Source organism: Podarcis gaigeae (assembly GCF_964106915.1).
Source record: "Podarcis gaigeae genome assembly, chromosome: 13".
NCBI classification, from domain to species: Eukaryota; Metazoa; Chordata; class Lepidosauria; order Squamata; family Lacertidae; genus Podarcis; species Podarcis gaigeae.
Genome location: NC_139689.1, coordinates 17,352,702 through 17,380,569, shown reverse-complemented (window position 1 = coordinate 17,380,569; position 27,868 = coordinate 17,352,702). Strand labels below are relative to the sequence as shown.

Here is a 27,868-nt window from a genome sequence, read left to right as displayed (position 1 = left end):
TAGGGAAGTTTAAAAAAAATGTTTAATGTATTATTATGTTTTTATATATGTTGGAAGCTGACCAGAATGCTGAGGCAACCCATTAAGATGTGTGGGGTATAAATAGTAAAATTATCATTATGGAATGGGACATCCCTATTTTCATCGGAGAAATGTTGGAGGGTATGCGTATTCTTTTCTGATCAACTGGCAATCCTAGAACACACACTCAGTGAAACACCAACACTTTCTCCCCTCAAATCTGGGGATGGGCGTGTTTCCCTGCATACAAATTGTTATAAATGTTTTTTTAAAAAAAAACAAACAAACAAATTCTCCCAGATTCATATTATCCCATACTGGAAGTATTTGAGAAGAGGCCTGGAGAACCGCCTGTTTGCTCATTATTTATTAATAAAAATATTCATAAACTGCCCACTCACATGAAATATCAAGGCGGTGTACAACAATACAATTAACATAAGAGGCTAAAAAATAATGCAGTGTGTGTGTATGTGTGTATGTATATATATATTTGTTGCTGTTGTTTAGTCGTTTAGTCGTGTCCGACTCTTCGTGACCCCATGGACCAGAGCACGCCAGGCACTTCTGTCTTCCACTGCCTCCCGCAGTTTGGTCAGACTCATGTTTGTAGCTTCGAAGACACTATCCAACCATCTCATCCTCTGTCGTCCCCTTCTCCTTGTGCCCTCCATCTTTCCCAACATCAGGGTCTTTTCCAGGGAGTCTTCTCTTCTCATGAGGTGGCCAAAGTATTGGAGCCTCAGCTTCAGGATCTGTCTTTCCAGTGAGCACTCAGGGCTGATTTCCTTAAGAATGGATAGGTTTGATCTTCTTGCAGTCCATGGGACTCTCAAGAGTCACCTCCAGCACCATAATTCAAAAGCATCCATTCTTCGGCGATCAGCCTTCTTTATGGTCCAGCTCTCACTTCCATACATCACTACTGGGAAAACCATAGCTTTTACTATACGGACCTTTGTTGGCAAGGTGATGTCTCTACTTTTTAAGATGCTGTCTAGGTTTGTCATTGCTTTCCTCCCAAGAAGCAGGCGTCTCTTAATTTCGTGGCTGCTGTCACCATCTGCAGTGATCATGGAGCCCAAGAAAGTAAAATCTCTTACTGCCTTCATTTCTTCCCCTTCTATTTTCCAGGAGGTGATGGGACCAGTGGCCATGATCTTCGTTTTTTGATGTTGAACTTCAGACCATATTTTGCTCTCTCCTCTTTCACCCTCATTAAAAGGTTATTTAATTCCTTCTCACTTTCTGCCATCAAGGTTGTGTCATCTGCATATCTGAGGTTGTTGATATTTCTTCCAGCAATCTTAATTCCGGCTAGGGATTCATCCAGCCCAGCCTTTTGCATGATGAATTCTGCATATAAGTTAAATAAAGAGGGAGACAAAATACAGCCTTGTTGTACTCCTTTCCCAATTTTGAACCAATCAGTTGTTCCATATCCAGTTCTAACTGTAGCTTCTTAATAAGCCTGTAGGGGGAACTCTAGCTCTGGAATCTGCTGCATTGATTGACCAGACAAGGCCTGCTTCAGCAATTAGGTTTTTCCAATGCAGGAAGAGGGCTGGTTCCTTTCCCTAGACCCTATTCCCACCACTCACATTGCCTACTGGGAAGTCTCTGACACAGACATATTTCGAAATGTGTGTGTAGGAGGTACGGACGGAGACCATCTTACTCATCTGCTGCAATACAGACAAGAGCACAAAGTACTTTACAGATGTTTAAACCAGGGCCTCTCAACAACGCGCCTCCAGTTTTCAATGGTCCAGCCCTACTTCATTGGTCGCCACCCTCTTCTGGGGATTGCAACTTGTTTTAAACTCTTTTTTTAATGCTGCATTTTAAATTGTTGTGACCTGCTCTGGGACCCAGGGCCTTAGGGTGAAAGACAGGCAAGCAAATGCCAGAGAGCATCATCTTAGTCAGAGGAGGGTCTGGCCGCAGTCTACGTGCACTTGCCATAAACAACTTGCCACAGTGCCTGTTATGTACTGAAGTTCTCACCCTGGGCCAGCAGGGGGATACTGTAGATAGTTTTCACTCAGGTCCACATATGCAAAAAGGGGATTGAAAGTGACGTTCAGTGATTGGATAGTTACAGAAAATGGTTACAGTTGCATTGTAGTGGAGCTCTATAGAATCAGGCTGGCTGAACCCTTCAGTTCAGTTCTGTTCTGGCCTGTGAATAAACAAGAGCTGTTTGAAGATTTGCTGTGTCATCTGATATGTTCACCCACAACTTAACAGTGCCACTCTGCTTTCCTTGGCAATGAAAGGCAGCAGGGTGCAGTGGACAGAGCGTTAGACTAGCACCTAGGAGCGCAAGCACTCAAGTTGCCTCTCAGCCATGAAGCTGACTGGGTGATCTTGCCTCAGCCAGAGTCATTTCTCAGTCCAGCAATTGTGCAGGGGAGAGAACCTCACATGCCACCTTGAGTTCTTTTGGGGAAAGGTGGGGTATCAAGGAAACTTAACAGAAAATAATTCTATACGCTTTTCAGATCTGTAAAAGAACTGGAGGCATATGGTCTGTCTATTGGCAGGAACAGGGAAGACTGTTGTTTTTAATAGTTTTTGGTTCCCCCCACAAAAGGGTGGTGTTTAAATAAGTTTTACTCCGAGTAGCTCCACTGAAATTAATGAACATGACCAAGGCTGCATACACATTCTTTCCCTCAAAGAATTCTGGGCATTGTAGTCTCTCACAAAGCTGCAGGTCCCAGCAACCCTTAACAGGCTACAGAGCCCAGAATTCTTTGAGGCAGAGAAATATGCTTTAAAGGCATAGTGCGTATGCAGCCAAAGTTAGGGCCTTTAATTTCAGTAGGTCAACCCTAAGAAAAATTTGGCTGCATACAACCCCCCACCCCAAAAAAAGTTTAACTGTCTGAACAGCTATATACAGAAGCAAGCAAAAATTATAGTACATTGATGAACTGCTGCCCTGGGGGTGTTGCAGATAGTGAATGAGGCCTGCCCCCCAAAGGACTAGGTCGGGGTAGCCAACACAGTGCCCTCTAGATGATGTTGGATTACAGCTCTCTTCTGCCCCAGCCAGCATGGCCAATGGTAAGAGATGGTGTGAGTTGTAGTCCGACAACATCTGAAGGATGCCTCATTGGCCAATATGGCGAGGTCTCCTGCAGCTTACCAGTTATATAGAAGAGGGAGCTGGACCTTCCATGACACACTGAAATTCCCTCTTCTACAACTAGTAAAAGCTGTAAGAGCCTTGCCCTCTCTGTCACATCAGCAACCGAACATGCGATGGGTGGTGACAAAAACTGGGTGTTGTTGTTTTTCTCTCCCTTGTAGGACACAAAACAGGTGCATGCGGGTAAGTCAGGGAGTCAATATTTTTGTGGGTTAATCATACACATATTTAGGTATTCGCTATAAGCTCCTTCCTGTTTCTGCTTCTCCTCTATATACAACAAGAAGATATTTACTTTATACACAAGTATCTGAGCTTCTCTATTTTACAGTGCAACAAATATGCAGTTGTTTGTACAGCAATAGTTAGAACCCGCAGCTACAGGGAAGTAGTCAATAGCATCACCACTGCTGGCTGCACCACTTGTTGCCTTTTGGATTTCATACTGTGCCAGCTGTAGCTCAATGGTACTTCACCTGCCTTGCACACAGGTTCAATCTTCAGCATTTCCAAGTAGGATTCGAAGCCTGCGACAGTTTTGAGCAGTGCACTATGGCAAAGTAGACAATGGCATTATCACCATGGATTTGATTCATTTTGCAATCGCATCCGACTCCACAGAACGCTGCCGCAACATCTACCACGATAGCTTTTCAGGTGATGGGGAAAGCAGGCGCTGTTTTCCTGCCCCCCCCCCCACATCCGGTTTCAGAAATGAAATGCTTTAACTGGAAGGAAATTATGCAAAATACCTCAGAACTAGTTCTAACCCAGAAGCAAAACGCAGTTGTTTCTAAATTAGGGGGCAGCAGGGCACCTGGGTTGGCAGCAGGCAAAGTGAGAGCAGTGGTGGATGTTGGGCTCTCAAATTTCAGCGGTGACCCGTGCGACGCAAAAATCTGGCACGCGCCCCCTCTTACGCTCCATTCTACTGCCTTTTTGTGGCTCCCCCTACAGCACGGCAGAATTGGTTACACTCCCCTAAACCCACCTCTGGAGAGATGGACTGTAAGAAAAGGCTCCTGCGTTACGATGACCTTTTCTGTTCTGTCAAAACTCCTTTTGCCTTTTGCAGGTTCGTGAGGCAAAAGCTCAACAAGTGAAACTTTCTCTTTCTAGAATAAGCAACACCCATTGAGTTTGTCCTGCAGGGACTCAGCCATTAAGCTCAGCTGACCACTGGCGCATACGGAGGTGGCAGAGCCTGGGAGCTGCCATGTTGATTTCCCACAATGCCCCTGACATAATGTTGCTCCAGGGCATTGTGGGGAATTTCCCCAGCTGCCCTTATGCCAATTAGAGAGTAGAGAGGCCGGTCATTGGCTCATCTTTGTCACGAGTCCCTTTGTTATAAGCCAAAAATAGCTGGGCCACCACCACACCTTCAAACCCTGGAAAGAGTTTGAACAGGGCATGCTGTCCCAGAAGACATCTCTATAGGAGAGTCCCAAACAGGGGAAAGACCAGCATATGCTCTCTCACCAGAGCAGCATTTTCATGAGGAGAGAATAATGCCTGAATAGGGCTAAGGAGCCTAAACAACAAACAACCAAGGCCATCTGCTGAATGTCTTCTGGGAAACACAAGAGGCTCATCCGAGCAAGAGGAAGCAGTTAGCTTACTCATTTGCCTTGCTTTGTCAAGATTAGATTTCTTTTCTTTTTTTAATGCCATTGTTAATGTTTGACTAAGACGCCATGGCTTGGCTCCCCTTTGCCTCGTAACCCGAGCAACGTCAGCTTACTCCTCCTTGCACTTGACCTGTCAGGCTGCAGCCTATCCAAAGTCAAAACAAAGCAGCCGGAGATGGAGCTTTCTTGAGAGCCCTGCCCCATAATTCCACGCGGGGGGGGGGTGCCCTCATGCACTTTGCACATGCTTCTCATCATCTCTTTCCCAGCTTCTAAAGCTAAGCCCCAATATGTGAAACTGGGAGTGGGGGGTGGGACGGGAGAAGTCCTATAAGGGCAGAACAGACAACGTATGCAGCCCTTCCGGAGGCGAGAGCGTTTCAGGAAAAGGTTGCCTTACCAGGACCCACTAGAAGGGAAAGTGGCCCACGTGCACACGTTCAATTACACGAGGGAGGCAACGTGAAATGTGGGGAAGAGCCAAAGGAGGTGACAGACTGGGCGTTTCTATCACTTCCAAGACCGCAGTACTTCTCACTGCGGGCCGTTCATGCGTTTTCGGCCCCTGAGATAAAACGATTTGCATGCACGTGTGAATCCGCGGGGCGTCTGTGTAGACGGAGCCCTCTCCCCAAATAGTGCAACGCGGCTGTTTCTGGGGTGAAATCGGTTCTTCTAAATGTTCCTCCTGCAACCTTCCACGTGAGTATTTTGTAAAGACCTTTTTGCTTTGTGCTAAAATATATTTGTCACTGGAGGGCAGTTGCTGATGCTGGATCAAACTCCTGCAACTTTTGACTCACCTGCCTTTCAAATCCGGTGTTTGTACACGAACCCATTCACCCCTTGCAGCTTCCATTCTTGCAGACCCGGCCTTCCTCCCCCACCTCTGAGCTTATCTCCATTAGGATGACCTAGAGTCCCATCAGGAGGTAGCCAGGTGTGAAGCAGGAAATTAAACAGCGAGTTTAGGAAGAAATTGAGCAAAGGGAGGTGAGAGTGTGATGTGTTAGTTTCCTCTGCAAAACGATGCAAAGCGAAACCGGGGAGGGGGCGTGATAACGAGGGTGGGGGGAGAAATCAGGAATTTGTGAATTGGTTATCTGACTCAGTTGGTGAAAGGCTGGTCTAGACGGTTTCCTCCCCTCCTCTACAACAGAACCCAGGTGTCCTGACTTTTATTTAACCAAACCAGCATTTAGTATAAGGCCCCCTCCAGGCTTATTATTGTTGTTATTATTCTGCATTTATGATTATTTGTGCTCAGGGTGGTGTCAGGTCAGCTGAATGTTTTGTCGTTTCTGTTTTCCTTCAGGAGGAAGGGCTTGGGTATAAATGTAGTAAATCATGCCCCTGCTTTCAATATTGTTTTGCGCTAGCAAAAAGTTTCAAACCGGAGGTATAGCATCGTTTTCAAAACTAGGGCATGCCCCATAGCTTTCTGCTGAAATCCTGTAACTTTCATACCACAGATGTGCACATGAGTGTTTTGCATTTTTTGTGCTAAAGCACAAGATTGCCCCTCTGGACAGCAATAATGCTGTATCTTTTGGGAAGCATCAAAAGTCCTAGATCAGGGGTGGCCAACTCCCAAGAGACTGCAATCTACTCACAGAGTTAAAAACTGGCAGTGATCTACCTCCTTTCTGGGGGTTCAGGTCAAATTTGTCAAGCTTTTTTTAGGAAGGAAAGCCCTGTTTTTAGGGGTGAAGGTCAATGTTGTTGAGGTTTTTAGGAACAAGGAAGGCCTATTTTTTTAGGGGAGTTATTGAGCCAGTGATCCAGCTGTGATCTACCACAAGGTCTGGTGATCTACTGGTAGTTCATGATCTACCTGTTGGACGTGCCTGTCCTAGATCATGGAATCATAGAGTTGCAATGAGGGAATATGCAGCTGTCAGAACAAGTAATACTGTAAAGCACAATGATGTGTAGACAGTCCAGTATAAACCCAGCACTTATGCACTTTTACCGTGTCAATGATATGTTGCAGAAACCTCTCTGTGAACAACAACCCCCAAAACCAGGCTGGAAAAGCCTCAAGTCTCATGTTGACTGAGAAGTTACAGATAGGTAGCCGTGTTGGTCTGCCATAGTCAAAACAAAAAAATTCCTTCCAGTAGCACCTTAAAGAGGTGGTTACTTACTTAGTTGGTCTTTAAGGTGCTACTGGAAGGAATTTTTTTGTTGACTGGGAAGGAAGACCCGCAGAAGATGGACATTGCAATCGTAACCATGCCTACTCCTATTGATTTCAGTGGGGCTTGTTCCCAGTGGGGTGACAACTATGCCCTTGACCCAGAGTATTTAGGACTGCAGAGTTGCTTAACTCCAACCCTGTGCTGCTGTAACTCTTCCGAGTAGCCTACACTCACCTTGCAAGAACCACAGAGCCCCACTTCCCATCCTGCTCCCCCTTCTAGGAAACCCAGGAGTTCCTGTCTCCCCTCCCTCCATATCCCCCTCTGAATCTGCTTCCCCTGGGGGGAAACTGGGATGCTCTGTGACTGGGATGGATTTTCTCAGCAGGAGTGGAGAAATAGAAGTGAGAGAGGAAGGGGGCGGGGGAAAGAGGAGCTGCTGTATAGGGCCAGAGCTGCAGCTGGAGGCATCAGTGCCTCAACAGGAAAGCAAAGATGCTGCTCCTCTGGGCATCTCTCTGCCTGTGGACTTTCCCCCAGACCAGGGCAGCACCATCTAGCACCCAGGAGATGACCAGAGGGCTGGTGAGTCCAAGATGCCTGGGTTTTCTCAGGAAAGAGCGGGGTCTGGGAGTTTAGGGTAAGGGTCTAGGAGTCAGGACTCCTGAGGGTTTTTTTTTTGGGGGGGGGGGAGAATCTAGTGTTTATGGGGAGAGAGGAGATGGGACAGCGGATTCTCTAGGAGATCATTAGGGTTCAGGGGTGGGGAGGAGTTCTGCTGGCCAGGAGCCCCTTGGGAAGAAGCTGGTGCCTGGAATTAGAGAGGGGTGTGGAAGGACTTGTCGATGCTTGTGGGAAAAATAAATATGCCCAGGAGTTTGCAATAAGTGGGAGCTGGACTCTGTCCCAAAGTCTCTGGGAGTGGGGTGAAGGAGGAGCTCCTATCTCTTCATCTCTTGCCCCTGAAAGAGGGATAAAATCGATCCATTTCCTTGAGGTTTCATGTTTCAAATTGCCTGCTGTTGGGAAATAATTGATCCCTTTAGTTAGTCCCTGTTTTCTCCCTCCTGTCCCCTGCCTCAGTTCTCTAGGGATAATTTTTCGCCTCTTGGTAATGTGCAATCTGACCTCTGTATCCTGTCCCCCCACCCCTTATCTATAGCCAGGGAAAAGGGTATATTCTGTCCTCTGCCCTCTGTTGGAGAAAAACTGAGAGATCTGCCACCATCTGTCTGTCCTTTCTCATTTGATGCCTTTAATTGTCCTTTTTGAGTGGTCCCTACCCCCCCCATACCATCCTTTGCCCGGGGTGGGGGTGGGGGGGACAAACCCCTGGAATATGCTTATTTTTGAATCATTTTCTGAATATGCAAGGCAAGTTCAAAGAGTAGCTATCCTCTGTAGCTTTGAGCCTGTACACTTGCTGTGCTCAGACTGTGTCTCAATAAGTCTGTGCATTGGGATCCTGCAGATTTTTCTAACTTTGCATCCCACAGATTCACCCCCAAGTCCCTGTGACTTGATCAGCTCACTTAACAAAGTCAAGGGGTCCTGGTGGCTGAAGCTGCCCATCACATTTCCTTGTCGCTGCTCCTGTTGCAGGGTAGGATATCGCCACCCACCCTTCACACTCCTAAATCCAGCGGGGGGGGGGGGATTGCACAATTGATAATATAGTCAGATAGAGGAACTGTCAGAGACACCTGCACTCTTCTAGGCTAACACATCGAAAGAGGCTTCTGCACAAGGCTGCTTTCAGATGGGTGGTAATTATGGGATGGATGCTTCTCCATGCACAACGGTCATTGGCATCGAAATGCCAGCCTCTCTTCCTGCCCAGCCTCATTCAATCTGGATTGACCCTTTCCAGGAAAAAGCTGGCAAGCTTTTATTTTAAAAGCCAGTTCTTTTGCAAATGACCTGTTTTCAATATTATAATGACCTGTTTTTACAGTAATAAGCCCACACCTGGAAGAAACCTGACTAGAAAATGCTAGCATCCTCTTAGATCAGGGGTCAGCAACCATTTTCAGCCGTGGTCCCTCAGACCATGTGGTGGGCCGGACTATATTTTTTTTTGGGGGGGGGGGGAATGAACAAATTCCTATGCCCCACAAATAACCCAGAAATGCATTTTAAATAAAAGGACACATTCTACTCATGTAAAAACATGCTGATTCTTGGACTGTCCACAGGCCGGATTGAGAAGGCGTTTGGGCTGCATCTGGCCCCAGGGCCTTAGGTTGCCTACCCCTGTCTTAGATAAACTGCTCCCAGGATAGAAGGCTTTGCTTAGAATGAATCAGTATACCATTGTGACCCAGGGCTGCAGTTCAGCAATGCACTTATTATTTGGAGCAGGGGGTCTCCCTTTAGCTGGTAATGTGCCTTAGGGTGTTGCTTCCAGACATAGGACTCCTCGTGCTGCCAAATAATTGTTCTTCTGCTATTAAGGCATGAGTGGGATTGCCGTTCACTCTCCGAACTTCAAGGACATATCCTTTTTTGAGTGTCACTTAGGGATGCAGGAAGGTGTCTTATCCTGGGTCATCTCATTGGTCCATCTAGCTCAGTACTGTCTACTCCGACTGGCAGAAGCTCCCCAGGGTTTCAGGCAGCTCTACCTGCAGATGCAAGCAGAAGTTCAACCCCCAGCGAGGCAGATGCTCTGCCAATAAGCTATGGCTCTTTCCCAGGAGCTACTCCAAAATACAAGCCAGATTTGCAATTTGGGAGGTGTCTTCCTGCTCATTGCCTCTGTGCCCCAAAGTCCTACCCTGAACGCACCACTATCACTCTGTACACCTGTCCTTCCTGGAACGGAAAGCCAGGGCCCAGTTTCCCCCAGTGTTGCCAGGGTTTAGCTCATTGAAAGGGTTTGCCACCAAAATTTGGGGGGCAGACTCCTGCATTTTGAATAGATCGGTGCCAGGCAGAACTCTTCAACAGAGTAAATTGTTAAAGATACAAGATCCTCGCCAGGAAAAGTGGGGACATAAACTTGAAAGTCTCTGTGGCTTTTAATGAAGTGGAAACATCTCAGCCGTGGCTCTAGCTGCCAGGATCAGTTCAGAAGTCCAGTGCCGTCTTAATATCTTTCTCCTGCGTCAGCCTCTTTTCCAAGAGTAGTCCCAGTGGGAGCCAAGTGCACAGACAAGCTTGTATCTGTAGGATTGTGAACCATTAAGATTCTAGTGGCATCTTTTTTTTTCTGGGGGAGGGGTGTTACTGGGTTGTTGTTTTTATTTTGATTTTTTATATATATATATATATATTGTGGTTTTAATGTTGGATCTTATCTGTGAACCTCCCCGAGACCTGTGGGGTATAGGGCGGTTTGTAAATTTATAAATAAATAATAGAATAATAGTGGGAGGCTTGGGGCTGTGTGCATCATATCCATTCATTTCCTTTTGGCATACTTGGTGCGTTTAGACTCCCCCAAACAACATTTAGGTTTCCTGCATCTATGAATCAGGTGAACAAACCACATTAAACAGATTGTGGAGGAGTGCTTTTCTCAAAATACTTTTTGTGGCATTCAAGCAGCACACGAGACACTCAAAACTGAAACTAAAATTGAGGGCCACATAAAAATGCACCCGTTGGATGCTCATGCCTCTCATGTTCTGAGCGTGATTGCCATAACTGACCATTGAAATAGACTTCCCTTCCCCCATCTTCCCCAAATCAAACTTGCTAGAGACTCTGGGTTTTTACTGCTAATGCCTGCAACATGCAGCTTGGCTCACTTTCTTGAGTAACCTCCTGCTATCCTTCCTGCAGACCACTACATTTTGCAGTGTGCCTAATCCCTCTTAGCAAAGCCACTTAAATAATGCAAACAGTCTAGAGAGAAAAGTCCTGACAACAGTTTGCTGAGCAGAATAAAGAGAAATAGTGTATAATAAAAAGAACAAGAGATTTTGTCTTTCCTGGTTCAGATCTTGTACAACAAATATAGAGGAAAATTCCCTCAGAACTAAACAGCCAATCGGAATACAGGAAGGATCATGCCTGTATAGTTGCTAAGCAACACCATTTGACTTTAACATCAATAGGATTAACACTTAAGTCACAAACGGAATGATTTCTGCTGTTTGCACTTCCAATAATCTCTGGCTGTGTGGGATCATATTCTAGATTAGCGGTAGAGCTTTACACACCAAAACAGACTAGGTGGGCTCTGTTCTCTTCCTCCTCCAAGATTCTTTGGCTTCTTTACACAATGCATAATTGGCGTGTGAAATTAACTGCTGCAAAATGTGATGATGGTTGCTGGTTTAAAAGGGGAGCAGAAAAATTCGCAAAGGGCAGGTCTAACAGCTGTGGCTCAATGGAGCATCCATGTTCAGAGACAGTCTACCACTGAACAGTACCAGTTGCTGGGGAACAATTTCCTCCTTTCCCTGCTTGTGGGCTCCATTAGTGACGATGAACACAATTAATATTGCAGAGGGTTCGGCACATTTTCAAAAGCGCTTTTATTATAAATGATTCATAATACACTTTCAGGCCGGTTTTGCGGTGTTGTGGGATGTGGCAATAAGACCCTCCCTCCTCTTTGCACCATTTTTTTATGCTCACCCCACTTCTTTGGAGAGGGGGGATCCCTTCCAACTAGTAGATCTGGGGATCTAGCCGCTCTCGGTTTGGACTCCTTCCACTGGTTCCCATGGCTACCTATTTTGTCCTTCCTCTGGGAAGATGATTTCCGCCAGCCGCTTGACCTTTCTAAGAGAAAATGGCAACTCACCCATATCCCACCAGCTGGAAACAGCAGGGCGTGTGTTCGCGCCTCTGTGCAGATAGATAGATACACAGAAGGAGAAAGGTCCATCCTGGAAACTGGTGCAAAAGGGCTGGTTGTGGGGAGGTCATGGGGGTCCAGAGAAACTAGGGGGCGGCTCTTGGATTCCACAGAAGCCTTCAGGGAACGAAACAAAGGGGCCTTTGAGGAGGGCAGGAGGCTGTGGTGAATCGGGAATCTGTGAAGCTCACTCAGGCCAACCCTCCAGCCCAGAGGATGTTGCTGGGAGCTCTCCCCCATGAGATCAGCACTCAGTCTTTGCAGCATCCCCTTCTAGGACTACGTAGGAAACAGCCTTACACCAAGCCAGGCAGGCTGTCCATTCATTTAGCCTTGTGCGGTCAGCTCAGACTGACAGCAGAGTGTTGAGAAGAAGGCTTTCCTTTCCCATCACTCTTCCTCCAAGGGCTGGAGCTCAGTGACAGAGCCTTGCAAAATATTCAAGGTTCAACCCCTGATTTCTCCAGGAGAGACCCAAGTCTGATACCCTAGAGCAGGGGGCCGATCCACTGTCCCTCAGCCCTTGTGGGGGGCCGGACTATATTTTGAGGGGGGAAATGAACCAATTCCTATGCCCCACAAATAACCCAGAGATGCATTTTAAATAAAAGGACACATTCTACTCATGTAAAAACACGCTGATTCCCAGGCCATCCGCGGGCCAGATTGAGAAGGTGATTGGGCCGGATCCGGCCCCAGGGCCTTAGTTTGCTGACCCCTGCCCTAGAAAGCCACTGCCAGTCATTGCATACCCCTCAACTGCTCTGATTAAATTGGGACATCCCGTTTTGGGGCCACAATCTTGCGCAGGTCACGTGACTTGCACAAGGAGCACATCCCAGGAGACATGCATTCCGGTTTTCCACGATGACATGTTGGCGGGCATGTCATTGTGGACAGGACAGCGTTTGCTTGCTTGTGATTTGTTTATGCATATCGATATTTCTAGATTACCTTTCCATGGGGTAGGCAGCTAATATTGAAAGGCAGCAAAAGCTTGTATAAACCTTGCATGCACAATATAGTAAAAACAAAAACAACCCCCCCCCAAACTTTCAAACTGAAAACAAAAGAAAGCTTCATTCTGTTGTGTGTATCCATGAATCCTCTCCCTGTCCCACAGCAGGCAGAAGTGGTGTGCAATTCCAGAGCAGTTATCACATCACTTGCTCCTTGTGTGAACAAGGGGCACGGGTTCAGCAAGCCATCACCATTAGTTTAGGCTTTCTGTGCAGACTTGCCCCAGAAAACCTGGGTCAGGTATTGAATTTATACCATGGGCTTATCCACATCCCTGTTTGCCGTGCTACTTTTCCCTGGGAAACCTGCGGTTTAGCGCTGAATGGAAACAAAACGGGTTTCCCATGGATTGCTGTTTGTTCCGATTTAGCGCTAAAGAGCAGGTTTTCTGGGAGAAACTGCTCAGGACCATGCCAGGAAAGACAATGGAATGTTGATATTGCTGGCCTCGAGCCTTTTTTAAGGATGAGCAGAGCCACTTTCAGAGAGCAGGTTTTCTGAAGCACCTCCCTCCTTCATTAAACTTCACGGCAGCAGCGTTTAACTGAGAAGGGGACACACTCGACAGTGAGGTTTGGCAAAGCGCTCTGCAAAGTGCCTCTCCCCTCCATTAAACAGCTTGCCTGGACCATCTGCCACCCATGCTGTTCGCTCGCTCACATGCCTGCCGTTCTCCCATCGTGATGGAGTTTGGCAACCACACAAACTACAGTGTGGCTCCAGCCTTTCCTTGTTATATATATACTGTATCTAGCAGAGTGTGTGTGTGTGTATGCACAGACTTAGACAAGCTTGACAGATCATGAAGCCCATTGTAGGAAAACTTCATCAAAAGCCAGTTTGGATACAAAGCATTAGAGTCCCTATAAACATGCAAAACATAATAGATACTCTCAACACCTTCAACTAAATCCATTCTTAGAGGCCCACGAGACAAATTATGCGATTAAAAGTTTGTTTTGAACTCTGAGAGCCGCAGTGAAAAGCTTCCTCGAGGGACACTCTTGGCACATTCACTAAGTTTATACACATGCATTCATATAGAGGCTTGAGAGCCCCTTGAGACCTCCATTTCCTCAGGGAAACCACAGAACAAAGGCTACATACACAAGTGTATGCCTTTAAGGCACATTCTTTCCCCCAAAGCATTGTGGGCACTGTAGTTTGTTGAGGGTTTCTGGGAACTGCAAGGCTGCGAGGGGTTAACCACAGGTGCCCAGAATTCTTTGAGGACAAAGAACATACCTCAAATGTACTTTATAGGTACAGTGTGTACACAGCCTAGGAAGCTTCATGGGACGTGGGTGGCGCTGTGGTCTAAACCACTGAGCCTCTTGAGCTTGCTGATCGGAAGGTTGGCAGTTCGAATCCCCACAACAGAGTGAGCTCCCGTTGCTCTGTCCCAGCTCCTGAAAACCCAGCAGTTCGAAAGCACGCCAGCGCAAGTAGATAAATAGGTACCACTGTGGCGGGAAGGTAAATGGCGTTTCCGTGTGCTCTGGTTTCCGTCACGGTGTTCCGTTGTTCCCGAAGCTGTTTAGTCATGCTGGCCACTTGTCCCTGAAAGCTGTCTGTTGACAAACGCTGGCCCCCTCAGCCTGAAAGCGAGATTATCGCCGCAACCCCAGAGTCACCTTTGACTGGACTTAACCGTCCAGGGGTCCTTTACCTTTACCTTTAGGAAGCTGCAAGAGTTTGGAAGCTGGTCAAGTGTCCAGCTCCCTGTCTCACGCCTGCCATTTCCACAATTTTCTTTGAGAATTGAAGAACAACCTTGCTGGAGCAGACTGTGGGTTGTACCCAGTGTTATAGTTCTCCTCAGAGAAGGGCCATTTAAATCAAAGGGCATGACTATCCTCAGTCCATTAATTTCGGTGTGTGCTCTAAGGAGGTGCAACAAGGGGGCAAAGCGTCTAGCCCAGCATCCTGTATCCCCACAAGCAAGCGAGCAGGCCTCTTGCCCTGTTAAGCCCCAGCAATTCATACTCAGAGTCACACTATCTCTGAGCCTCGTGGGTGCCTCTGGGCACCACGCTGGCCCCATGTACCTAGCCATCATGACTAGTAGCCATTTATAAACCTATCTTCTGTGAGTTTGTTTAGTCCTCTTTGAAAGGGGTCATCACCACAATCTTGTGACAGCAAGTTCCAAAAATAGTAAATATAATAATGTCCTGGGGAAAGAAGAACTGTCCTTTTGTCTGTTTGGGATCTCCTGGCAGTTGGTTTCATTGGCTAGCTCATTTCTTCCACTCTTTCTCCTGCTCTTATGTTCGTCCCTTCCTTCCTTTCTTTCTCTCTCTCTCTCTCTCTCTCTCTCTCTCGCCATCCTTCACCGACTGCCTGTAAAATAAAGGGCATTATGGAGTGCCTACCTGGCTGGCTGATTTAAGGTGCATGCCGGCGTTTGCTGAAACTGCCTTCTTCCTGCAGCTCATTAATCACATGCTGCCATTTCCAAGATACTTTGGGCAAAGCCTTGGGCATGAAGCTGGTCCCAGACTAATACATATCTTTGTAGTTCAGATATGCCAGAAGAGGAAGGAAAGCTTGGCGCCTTTATTCAGAATAGGTGAAGGAATCAGGTGCGGTGAGAGGAGCTGCAGGGCTGTTCTTTAGCCCTATCCCACTGTTGCCACAGAATCATTGATTCGGAAGGGACCCCAAGGGTCATCTAGTCCAACCCCCTGCAATGCAGAAATTGTGGGGACAACTTCTGGGCCGAGCACCTTGCAAGGCAGCAAGAAGGCTGCCCTCCCCACACACATGATTTAGAACCCTGGGGAAATTGTGGTTTTAAAGCATGCAGAAGGTGTGTTCCAATTTGGTGATGGTTGGAGGAGTCGGATGGCTTGCGGGGGAGGGGGCTTTATATCTGACTCCCCCAATCTCTTTCACCATGCGGTAGTCTCAGGGGCTACTATCTGCATGCTAATTTCCGGAGAAGATTTTATCTTTTAAAAAGGAAAAGCCATTTCCTCTTTATTTAGTTAAGATACAGTATGCGTGTGTGTGTTTGTTTCCCTTCAGAGAGTCCAAGCCTCTGCAGGCGTAAAAAATTCTTTTTCCTTGCTCTCAATTCCCCTCAAGTAGCAAGAAAGGCACCACTCACTTCAGGGGAAAGGAAGGGGAAGTTGGGAATCCCCTCAAGAATATCTGTCCTCCTCAGTCACAGAAAATAATTAGAAGACCAAACATGGACTGAAATAATTGTGTGGGGGGGGGGGAGTCCTCCTCATCCATGCTTTCCACAATCTTTAAATCAGAATAGAATGTGATGGGTTTTTGTTTTGTTTTTTTAGCTCTGATCCTGCATTCACTTGAAGACAGACGGCTGAAAGTCGCAGATGGGGTCAGGGATACACACTCAAGTCCCATTCCCCAGCAGCCACAGGAGTGCAGACTCCTCTTTAGACCTTGGGCACATTGAACACCAAGGTCTGCAAAGGATTTCTAAGAGAGTTATGTCTTATGAGGCACAGGGAGGTTCCTAAGCATGCTGAGCAGAAGGCACTTAGGAACCTTCCTCAGATCTTTGCAGAACAGTCTAAAGAGCAGGCTGCATGCCCAAGTATCATGTGTTCACTTGTGTTTTTAGGCAAAGCCCTGAGCAGGGACATAACAAGACTTCAGGTGTGTTTGATCAACTTTGCTTTTTTCACTCAAACCCCCAAATCTACCAAACAGCTGCCAAAAGGTAGCAAGAGTTTTTAAAAATGGGGTGTTCCGAGTATTGCCCCATCTGCACTGTACATCAGAACAGGTATCATAGCACTTTGTACAGTCATGGTTTCCCCCAAAGGATCATGGGAAGTGCAGTTTGTCAAGGATGTTGAGAGTTCCTCAGTTCCTCTCACAGTTCCAAGAGTTCCCAGGAAGTCCACCTAATGACTAACAAACCCCCACTAATTATGTCCTCGCAGGAGTGGTTAACCCGCTACGGCTACCTCCCTCAACCAGACCCAAGGGCAGCTCGCCTTCAAAGCCCAGATGAACTGAAAAGCGCCATCAGAACAATGCAAAGATTTGCAGGACTGCCTGTGACCGGGACAATGGGTATGTACTGGGAGAACGTGAATCTGGTTACACCTTCTCCCCACCCCCAGTGTTGGTTGGGATGTGTTGCCATTTCTCTTTCTGGCAGGTCTCTTGGGTGTCAGATCTCAGCCTTTCACACCAGGGAAAGTGTAAGTAAAAACGTCTCTAAGCGTGGGTAGATTGCTCTTGCCTCCGCAGTGAGGGCCTGTCTCATACGACACGTAGCCAGTTCGCAGCTGTCTGTCATGTTTTCCATTATGATCCATGTGGTCGGAGCCCATATGCAACTCTTAAAGTTTGACAGGGGCATGTCAGGCTGAAAAGGTTCCTCACCCAGGAGAGGCGGTCCCATAGGTACGAGGGTCCTAGGCCGTATAGGGCTTTAAACGTTAAAAACAGCACCTTAAACCTGATCCTGTACTCTACCGGGAGCCAGTGCAGCTGGTATAGCACTGGGTGAATGTGATCCCGCATCGAGGACCCCGTAAGGAGTCTCGCCGCGGCATTCTGCACCCGCTAGAGTTTCTGGGTCAGTCTCAAGGGCAGCCCCATGTAGAGCGAGTTACAATAATCAGGTCTGGAGGTGACTGCCGCGTGGATCACAGTGGCTAGGTCAGGGCGAGAGAGGTAAGGAGTCAACTGGCATGTCCCACGGAGGACCTTACGGTCTTCAAACAAAAACATCTTGGAGGTCCCAGGCCACAGGGAGGTTAGGCTGGCCTCAACCAGAGCCAGGGCTTTTTCGGCTGTGGCTCCGATCTGGTGGAACTCTCTGTCACAAGAGACAAGGGCCCTGCGGGGCTTGACATGTTTCTGCAGGCCCTGCAAGACAGAGCTGTTCCACCAGGCCTTTGGTCAGGGCACAGCTTGACCCCCTCCTTTCGCAATCCTCACAGAACTCTGGCCCAATGGTTGCCATTAATTTGATTTTGAACTGATTTTAGAATGAATTGATTTAAAATGCTGTATTACTTTACTGTTGTTAGCCGCCCTGAGCCCGGCTTTGGCTGGGGAGGGTGGAATATAAATAAATTATTATTATTATTATTATTATTATTATTATTATTATTATTATTATTATATCATCATCATCATCATCATCATCATCTATGGGATGTTGGGCCCAAAGCAGTGTAGTCAATGTAGTCACCTGCAGAAAAGATGCATTTGGGACCTTAGCAGGGCTCCTCAGGAGTACGCCCGGTGCTCCAAGTTGAATCCTGGAGCACAGCTGGTCTCAGCTGGAGGGCAGGGTTCTAGCTTCAGTGGGGGCATGTGCTAGGCCCAGAATCCAGGGACGACAGGCCACTACTTGCAGATCCAGGAAGCAAAGTCATGGCAGGTTCTAGAAGGCAAGGTGTAGCCCAGGTCCAGGTAGGGAACATCAGGCAAAGCAGGGGTCAAAACCTCCAAAGCGAGCAAGAGAGGTGGGCAGCACCCTGGAGAGCTCCAAGTGGTTGGGCAAGAAAGGTTTGGGCGAAACCGATCCAACAGCCATAAAATCTTAGCTGAGTCTTGGGGCTCGTCCACACTTCTGCTTTTTGTGTGCTAAGAAAGCGCAGGTCCGAGACGTTTTCTGCTTGCTTTAAGAGCATGGTGTGGATGTGGCCGACGTTCCTCTTCTTTGCAGACCAGAAGACCTTGGACATGATGACCCACCCTCGCTGTTCCCTTCCTGACATTATTGGCACCTCGGAGTTGATGCGTCGCCGGCGCAGGAGGAGACGCTATGCTCTCAGCGACAGTGTGTGGACAAAGACCAGCCTGACATGGCAGTAAGCAGAGGGTGGGGTTGAGTGGGTAAAACCACATCTCACTTCCTGTTACTCTTTTCTTCCTGTGGTTTTGCACTAAAATGTTTTAATGGTGTTGGTTTGCGTTGCTATAAACGATTTGTTTCCATTTCCCACTATTTTTAATTTATTCTAGACATCCTGTCGTTTTCTTACCTTTTTTGGGCAGGTGTCAGGAATCTTTGGCCCGCTAGAAGATGCCGAACTACAATTCCCATCCTCTTTACCCCTTGGCCATGCTTGCTAGGGCTGATGGGAGTTGTAGTTCAGCAACAGCTGGAAGGCCAAAGACTCTTCACCCTCACTTTATGGGTTGCATCCAACTAAGAGAAGGCCCTCTGAAATTAATGGGCCTAAGTTAGTCATACCTCTCATTTCCAATGGATCTCTTCTGGGTAGGTACAACATTGGATAGAACCCAGGGTTCCATCTTTTTGCTCACAACCCTGTCAGTCTGTTGCCTTCCTTTCCCTTATTCCCTCGTTTTTCATTTTCCCACGGCAGCATCCGTTCCTTCCCCCGCGCCTCCCAGTTGCCCCCCTATAAAGTCCGAGAGCTCATTTCCCTCGCCTTCCGGGCCTGGAGCCGCTCCTCAGCTTTGACCTTCCGAGAGGAGACTTCTGGGCAAGCTGACATCGTGGTGGACTTCAGCCGCTCCTATCACGAAGACAGCTACCCTTTCGATGGGCCTGGAGGCACCCTGGCCCACGCCTTTTTCCCCGGGGAACACCCCATTTCTGGCGACACTCATTTCGATGATGAAGAGACATGGATACATGACCCGGACAACAAGTATCCAGGTACCTTCAGAATCAGGGTCCCTCCAGACATCCTTTTAGTTGTGTGTTTTCATGATGATTTGCACTCGTGTTGCGATCTAGGAGGCAGGGGCGTCTTACCCATACAAGCTAGTGGCGCGGGGCGCCAGGGCACCAAGTTCTGGAGGGCACCAGGGAAGAGGTGGAGGCTGGATACAACACCTCCTGGCATCAGCTTGCCGCCCTCACCCGCCTCCGCCATGCTGCGCCAAAGCAGCGCCACGCCCAGAGCCTTTGTTTGCCGTGGCCACCACAGCATGAAGCTGCCGGCTGAGGCAGGAGGCGCCGTGTCCAGCCTCTGTCTCTTTCCCGCCGGAGAAGCTACCCTTCTTCAGCCCCGCCGGCAGTGCCGTCCTCCCTAAAAAAAGGTGGGCAACTCTGGGAAACTGGGGGGGGGGGGCGCCGGAGGGAGTTTTGCACCACGGCACTGGATATGCTTAAGACTGCTAGGAAGTCAGACACTGTTCCGGCTTTCGATACCATTTGCACCCGCAAAAGCTATGGGACTGTTGCACCCTTTCATTCCAGTAACTTCCTGCTGAAATCACACTGCAAATGCTTTGGCGTATTTTTTTGGCCCCGCTTTTGTTGCGCTGTAGCTCCCTCTGGATAGCAAGAATGGGGAAGCATTGGGGATACATCGCAGCACAAACAAAAGCAGAACAAACCCTTCGCTGATGTGCTGAGGAATACACCACAATAAAACACCTGATTGGAGAGGCTGGCAGGGAGAAGAAGCCAAGCCCATGGGTAACCTTTCCCTTTTCTCCTGATATCAGGTCGAGGCACAGATCTCTTTGCCGTAGCAGTTCACGAATTTGGCCACGCCTTGGGGCTGTCTCATTCTTCCATCAAGGAATCGATCATGATGCCCTATTACCAGGGACCTGTTGGGTCGCCTGAGTTCTACCAGCTGCCACAGGATGATGCCATGGGGATTGAACAACTCTATGGTGAGAGACTAGCCAATCCCCTCCTGTTTTCATCTGCTGTCTTCCCATCTCGATGGCCAGCGTTTCTTCTCCTTCCTCCGATCACATCCTGTTCCTTCCTTCCTTCCTTTCTGTATCCTTTTATAACACCCCCCAACACACACACACACACACACACACACACACCTGGCAATCAGGGTGCAGTAAAATACACCCAGTGCAGCCTTGGCAAAAGTTGCCAGCTTGATTTGCCAACACCCTGCCCTTAATAACCTACTGAGAGAGCAGGAGCTGTAAATTCCACACTGGCTGGTTAAAGGCCTAGATCAGCTTTGTAAGTGAGCGAGCTTAGCAGAGGAGGGAAGGAGCACTTCGCCCCTCCTCTGTCAAACCAGCTCAATCGCCTGCATAGAATTCCTACCTGCCTATACTGACCAGGTGACTGCTGAAATCAGTGGCGTAGCGTGGGTTGTCAGCACCCGGGGCAAGGCAAGTAGTTTGTGCCCCCTAACCCATGGATTTGCGCCCCCTAACCCTAACCCCCATACGTTGCGCCCGGTGCGGCCGGCCCCCCCTGCACCCCCCACGCTACGCCACTGGCTGAAATACAAGGCTGACCTAGCAAACTTATTCAGCAGCCACAAGAATCTGGTCCCCTTCCAAAGCGGAGACGGGGAGGCCTACATCATCCACTGAGTTCAGGCACAAAGGTGACCTCAGATAGCACAGCAGGTGTTTCTTGGGCACAGATTTCTCCGCATCTCTGCACACGCCACCCCTTTTGGGTCGTCCTCCTTTTTCCTTCTCAGTTTCTGCTTTTTCTTTCATAATGTCACTGCTTGCTTCATTTTCTTGTAAGCGTCTATTTTTGACATCTTGTCATAGAGTTGCATAAGGTGAGGCAAGGCCATCTATACTTTGCCTCTAGAAAGAGTATCTCAATTTCTCTGTTTCATCATCCTTCTGAATACATACATATTGTCTCTTCCGTTCTCTCCCATGTCAGAGAACACCTTGTGCTTGGATGCATGTTTCATGTTTTTTCCTGACTCGTCCCCCCCCCACCCCCCATTTTTTAAAATTGCCTGCAGGTAAGCGTCCGTCAGGTTCATACCCAGATTCCGATATCCCAAAATTTCCAGTCCCCACAGACCTTCCAATCCCTGACCTGCCACCCGACAGACCCACGCAAGGGTGAGTATCCTTCCTTATCATATGGAAACTCCACAAGAAGTGGGTACTTCCAGATGTTGCTGGCCTATAGCCCACAGCATCCTGGACCCCATGAGCTATACAGAGTGGGGTTGATGGGAGTCATAGTCCAAAACATCTGGAAGGTACTACCTGGGCTACCCCTGCTGTAGGCGTTGGAGCTAAATTGACTGTGAGGGAATACGGACTAGCTATGGCACAGAAACCCAGAAAAACAAAAAAAACCTAGTCAACAGCAAAGTTTTCTTTGGGTTGTCTTAGCAGACTGGCTGACAGCTTTGGGTACACCAGGGCAACTGACAGGAGATGAACAGCCATTCAGGTCAGAGAGTGAAGATGGGATCTGGTGACTGAAAGCAGGAGATGGGGAAAACTTGGCTGGATTCTTTCAGGCCCCCAGAGCCCAATATCCTATCAGTACTTCCTGATGAGATCCAACATAGGCCAACAGCTACACTGGTGCACCTTAATCTGGGTCTTTCTAGGCTTAAATTCCAGCTCCGTAATGAGCACTCTTGCCTTGAGGAAGCTGTTTTGTTTTTCTCTTGCTTTCAGTTCCCCTTTTTGTGTATTTGGGAGCATATGAACAACCTAGCTGACAAGGTTCATAAGAGGAAAAGGGAACCTAAACACTGCAGTGTTGCTTATTGGTGACCCTCTATAGTCATTGGCCGAGCTTCTGTGATGTCACAACAGGTCCGCTTGAAATTCCAGAGGAGTCATGTTAGTTCCAGGGGTGGGTGGGGCAGGGGAGAAACAAAGAATCTATTAGTACCTTCAAGGCCAGCTAGCCTATTTGTACAGTCCACTTTTGCTAAAGTGGTAAGTGGGCATCATGCAAGGAGGGGGTTCAGGGGATATAAAGGTAAACTGGGAAATGGGGAGAGCTGAAAGAAACTGAAATGCCAGAGCACATCCTGATAGCCGAGTTGTGAAACACAAAGGTCTGTTGCAGGCCTTTGTGATCTGCTAGACTGGGGTCAGTCTGTTCAATGGGGGAGCCTCAAACTGGTCCCAGGAACAAGAGGAGCTGCATGAAGCTGGGAGCCAGACTTGGGACTCAGACTTGAGCAGACACATGGGCAAAAAAATCAAGGAGAGGCTGCGAGGGGAATAGGAAGAGTTGTCTGTACTGTTTTGGGTGTGGGCTGCAGTGTTAAATAACCAGTTGGGTAGTTTAAAGTTGCTTTGAGACTCTTTGTTCAAAAGCGATGAATGCGTAGAATAATATAGGGTAAGAACCAGCCAGATCTTGATCTCACAAATCCTGTTAGCAGCAATCCTGAGCTCCCCCCCCCCCCTTTCAGGCCACGTCCACCATCACCTGATCGCTGTGAGGCCCGGTTTGATGCTATCGCCAACATTCGTGGGGAAGTTTTCTTCTTCAAAAGTAAGTAAAGCAACCCCCCCCCCCCATACTCCAGATTAGCTGGCTTGGGAGCGGGCAGGGGGCACCCGAACTTTTTGCTGGGAGAACAAATCTTTGATTTCCAGACTCACACGTAATTTGGCCCACTGGACCTGCAGGGCAACATATCCTTCTCTTATCCAAAGGACTCCATGTGCATAAGAATTGCGGTGCGACCATTTCCTGCTAGTTTGATGGGAGGCGGGATTCTTTTCCAGCAGCCACCAATAATAATGACTTTTTAAACGCAGCGAATGGTTGCACAGGTTACTTTGAGAAGAGCCATATCTCTATGATCTGCTTGGCAAGTAGTCCCTGGTGCAGTCTCCAGGTAAAGAACCCCACCGGAAATTCTGGACAGCTGCTGCCAGCCAGTGTAGACAGCTAGATAGACCCCCTTGGTCTGACTCAGCCACAGAAGGGAGCTTCTGGTGCTCCAATGATCATATAATTGTGCTCTTTGAACACACTTTCCCCTCTGCCACCTCCTTGCAAAAGAACAATTCTCTGATTGGCATTTGTAAAGTTTTCTGTGGCATGTTGTTTGCCTTCTGGAGTTTTCAAACAGTGGGTTCAGGCAACTGTTATTTGGTTTCTGAGCTGGCTAATAGCACCCTATATAACCCTTTTCGCAGAAAAACACTTCTGGAGGCTGCAACCAAGCCAGCACCTGGTTTCCCTAGAGCCGGCGCAGACGCTGCGGTTTTGGAACGGGCTCCCCCAGGATTTCAAGGCCATTGATGCTGCCTATGAACGGGCCAATGACAGCCAAATTGTGTTCTTCATTGGTGAGTGTGACAATGGAAGACGGGGCTTCTGGTCTCTTTGGAAGTAGAGTGCAGTCGAATATTTAAAGAAGGGTGATAACTGGGAGAATGAACTTCCCTTTAGGATTTTTTTCTGGAACCCTGGGAATTGGGAGGTTTCCTGGATCCAGCTGCAGGAATCCAAGCAATGTGAAATCTTAAGTATTCACCTGCAGCAGCAAGGAGGCTGAACTTGCAATTCTGAGTGGTGGCATATGCATGCAGACTAACAACAACCTCTCTAGGGTGCAAATGTACAACATCCTGGGAGCTGAAATCTTGTGAAGAAACTTCCCTTTTCAAACCATTTCTAATTTTATTTGAACATTGCGTATGTATTAAAATGTGCGCTAGGCCGTAAGGTCTGACATACTTACGCTTTTAGCGGTCCTTGCTTTTACACTGTTGAAAACTATAAATCAAAAGCGACTGTGTTTTTAATACACACCCCCAACCTCAGATGCTTCCAAGCCGAATTCAGTTAGTAAAGAATATGAATGTCTATTTAGCCTTGACTATTAGATCCAGTTAATTCACTGTGTCTGACTGTGATGTAAGCAATACTTTGGGGAGTCTGGACTAGAGAGGAAAGTGGGAGTGTAGGATACAAATAGTCTGTGCTCTGTGGAAATCCTTCACATAAAGGCTGCTAGAATCTCTTCTGGTAATGGATCCTTTTTCTTCCTCATTCATTCTTCCTTCTCTGCAGGGTCCCACTTCTGGGTTTTCACTAACACTCAGGTGAACCCGGGCTACCCCCGTCCTGTGTCCGATCTTGGCCTCCCTCCCCGCACTGTTGTGGGTGCCGTTTTTGTGTGGCCTCACAATGGCAAGACGTACCTCTTTGAAAAGGACCAGTACTGGCGCTATGATGATCGGATGGGTCGGGTGGAACAGGGATACCCCAAGCCTGTCAGCCTTTGGAAAGGAGTACCTAATGACCTGGATGATATCACAAGCTGGAACGAGGGTATGTTTCCGTTGAAACCGACTCCCTTTCGGAAAGTATCAAATGTGTCCGTTCCTGGCTGTGGTTTCCCTGACAATAATTGCAGGGGTGAGGAAGGTATACTTTTTTCGTTGGACAGCTTTGCAAATAAAAATTAGACCACAGTTTCTTAACTGCCCTGACTGTCGCTAACAGAAGGAAATGGTTGTGTAATGGGGAACTCTTAACTTTCCAGGGTAATTAAGGAAAGCCTACCATTCTAATGTAACCAGTTCTAGAAGAGGCTGTTTGTTCTAGAAGAGGCCCATGTGCCCATTAGGCCTGTAGCCAGAAATGTTATGGAAATGGAGGCCTTGGGAGTATATTGCTTTGTGTGTGCAGAGAGGAAACACAAAAACCAGAACAGCCAGCACCTACACATGGGAAGTCTGATATGTTTAAAGTTGTTTAATTAATTTTTTTATTTAAAAAAAATCATTGGGAGTCCCCTATTGAACTCACAGAGCTGCATTTCCCTGAGAAAAGGGACTAGTTGATGTGTTAGTTATTGTTGATTTATTATCATTGTTGAATCTTAAATAAAATTTATTAATTAAAAAAAAAAACCACTTTGGGAACTGTACTCTGTGAGCATAGCTGTCAACTTTTCCCTTTTCTTGCGAGGAATCCTATTCAGAATAAGGGAATTTCCCTTTAAAAAAGGGAAACGTTGACATCTATGTCTGTGAGGCGAATAGGCAGACTCCTAACAACTCTCAGCACCCTTTACAAACTACAGTTCCCAGAATTCTTTGTGGGGGGGTGGGGAGCCATGACCATTCTGGCATCATACTTTGCATGTATATAAGTGCAGACGGCGCCTCTCTGGCTCCCCCAGCTGGCCATAGGCATAACTCTCTGCTTGCGTCTCAACCTGTTCCCTCCATTCTCAGCTTTGCCTTTGTCTCTCTCTCTTCACCTGCAGGCGACACTTACTTCTTCAAGGACACCCAGTTCTGGAAGTTCACTGGTGGCAGCGTGGAGTCCGACGCCGGCTACCCGCGCTTCATTTCCCATCACTGGCTGCACTGCGAGGGCCCTGCCACGTCCCCCCCTCCGTCCCCACGGCAGGGGCCAGAGAAGGGGATGTGCATCTGTGGGGGAGCGGCCCCAAAGGCAGCCCCTGTCTTGGCCTTCGGGATCCTGGCCTTCCTTTGGGCTGTGGGCTGCTGACCTCCCTTGGGCAGCTATCAAAGTATTGAAAGACTAATGCACTTTATAATACCCAAAGGAAGGGACCTGCTGGGAAGGGAATGTGGTGTCCCTCCCCAGGAACAGTCTCAGAGCCAAAGCTTTCCCTTCCTTCCCCACCCACCCGCCTTCGATGGTGCTCTCGCCCCTTCCAACCTGCTTGGCCCTTCTCTACTCCTCCCCACATCCCTCAATTCCATGCTTAGTTGTTGGTTTGTTATATTAAAAAAATAGGTGCTAAGACTGCTTGCAGGCCACACCCACTGACCTGAAAACTCTTCCCCCTAGTCCCAGGTATGTGGCGACGGTCTGATTTCTCAGGGGTGAAGGAAATGCACTCTGTACCTGTTCAGAGGCACTCTCCTTTTAAAAAATCATTACTTCACGCAAGCCTGGATTGGGGATCAATGCCCAATTTAAATCCTCCATCTAGCCTCAGTTATCCCCATCGATCTGGCGATGCCCCTTCCTTGCCTTCCCACAGTGGGAGACATAAGGAGGGCTTAATCATCATCTTAAATCAGGGATTAAGCGCAGACCTGGCACTTAAGGTGTTTTCATGCACATAGAGATAGGTGAGTGGGATTAGTGAGAAGATGCGCTTTATGACAAGGCCGGGGGGGGGGGGGGAGAGATGTGCCTTTTTTTCTGCAAATACATCACCAGAGAAGGCCTTCTTTCTAGGTGGCGCTTGCCCACACTGTGACAGTAGCCACATGCAAACTTGTGGCACAAAACACAAATCAGAGCAGCAATGTACGCATTCGAAAAACCTCCCTCTCCCTTCTCAGAGCCGATGCCAAGAGAATATAACAAAGGTGATTAAGTTATGGGGTGATTTAAAATTTGGAATTGGCGACGAGGGGTCATGTAAACAGGTGTGCCTTGGCCTCCATTTTTATAATAAAATCTTTTAAAAACACACCTGACTCTTATTTTTATACAGCTTCATTCGCCTGGGATTGAAAGAAGAGGGGTTCTGGTCAACAATATCTGGAGGGCACCCCTGATCTAAATCAGGGGTTGCAGGGAGCCAAGTTAACTTCCAGAACTCCCCCCAAGTACTATAGGAGAGAAAGCTGCTGGTTTCCTTTCCTTTATTCCCCCGGGAAGGAGCTCGATAGCAGGGAACAGCTACCACCTAATAATACATTAATTTTCAAAATTATTTTTGCCCTATCCAAGGAAGTCAAAAGCTGCATACATGGCCTGCCTACCCTTTATCCTCACAGCAACCCTGCAAAGTTGGCTAGCTAGAAGCAGAGTAAGGTTTGTGGCCAAACAGAAGCCGAGTCTCCTTGGTCTTAGTCCAACACTTAAGCCACTGCTGGCTCTCTTTAAGTTCAGGAGTCCTTAGAAAATTATATATTAATTAAACTATTTAGAAATTTGGTAGGCAGGAAGGAAAATCAGGTTCCTCTGAAATTCTATGAAAACTGCAGCTGTTTGGTGCACAGGGTGCACCAAAATTACAGGAAGATGTCAACACAAGACTGAATCATATTCCTTTTAATTTATGGGGACATTCTGCTGAGCTCACTGTGCCTCAACTTCCTCTGTTTCAAAACGGCAGAAGCAACATGTCTTGGTACAGAGAGAACAAAGTATTTCCAGACACTTGCACCGAACCCATTCTGTCAAACACATTCCACTGGGTATCTGCATATTTTAATAAGAGTTTCCCCAAAGCCGCCTCCCATCTTTCCCCCCTAATTTAAGTACTGCTTAAATTAACAAGTGGTCTAGCACTATGCTGATATCCCCCCCCCCCGTAAAAAAACCCCTAAACTTTCCACTCACTAGTGTTTTAGCAACATTGTTTTCTCTTATCAAACGCTTCTGATCCAACACAAACATTAAACACGTCCAACTAAGGTTCACACAGAGTAAACACGCTGAGAT

General features: G+C 47.7%; 1 protein-coding gene across 2 annotated transcripts; it reads left to right on the top strand.

Annotated features, from left to right (window-relative positions):
- Positions 1-5,017: 5,017 nt before the first annotated feature.
- MMP25 (matrix metallopeptidase 25) lies at positions 5,018-26,888 on the top strand. 2 transcript variants are annotated; one of them, XM_083707428.1, is made up of 10 exons: positions 5,018-5,511; positions 16,704-16,836; positions 18,449-18,593; positions 19,116-19,411; positions 20,209-20,382; positions 21,453-21,555; positions 22,881-22,963; positions 23,617-23,769; positions 24,497-24,757; positions 25,701-26,888. In XM_083707428.1, exons 2-10 carry the CDS (start codon positions 16,797-16,799, stop codon positions 25,946-25,948), a joined length of 1,503 nt encoding a protein of 500 aa, XP_083563554.1. In that variant the 5' UTR covers positions 5,018-5,511; positions 16,704-16,796; the 3' UTR covers positions 25,949-26,888. The 2 variants fall into 2 exon arrangements, with proteins under 2 accessions (XP_083563554.1, XP_083563553.1); XM_083707427.1 differs by lacking the exon at positions 5,018-5,511 and adding an exon at positions 7,366-7,535.
- The last annotated feature ends 980 nt before the right edge of the window (positions 26,889-27,868 follow it).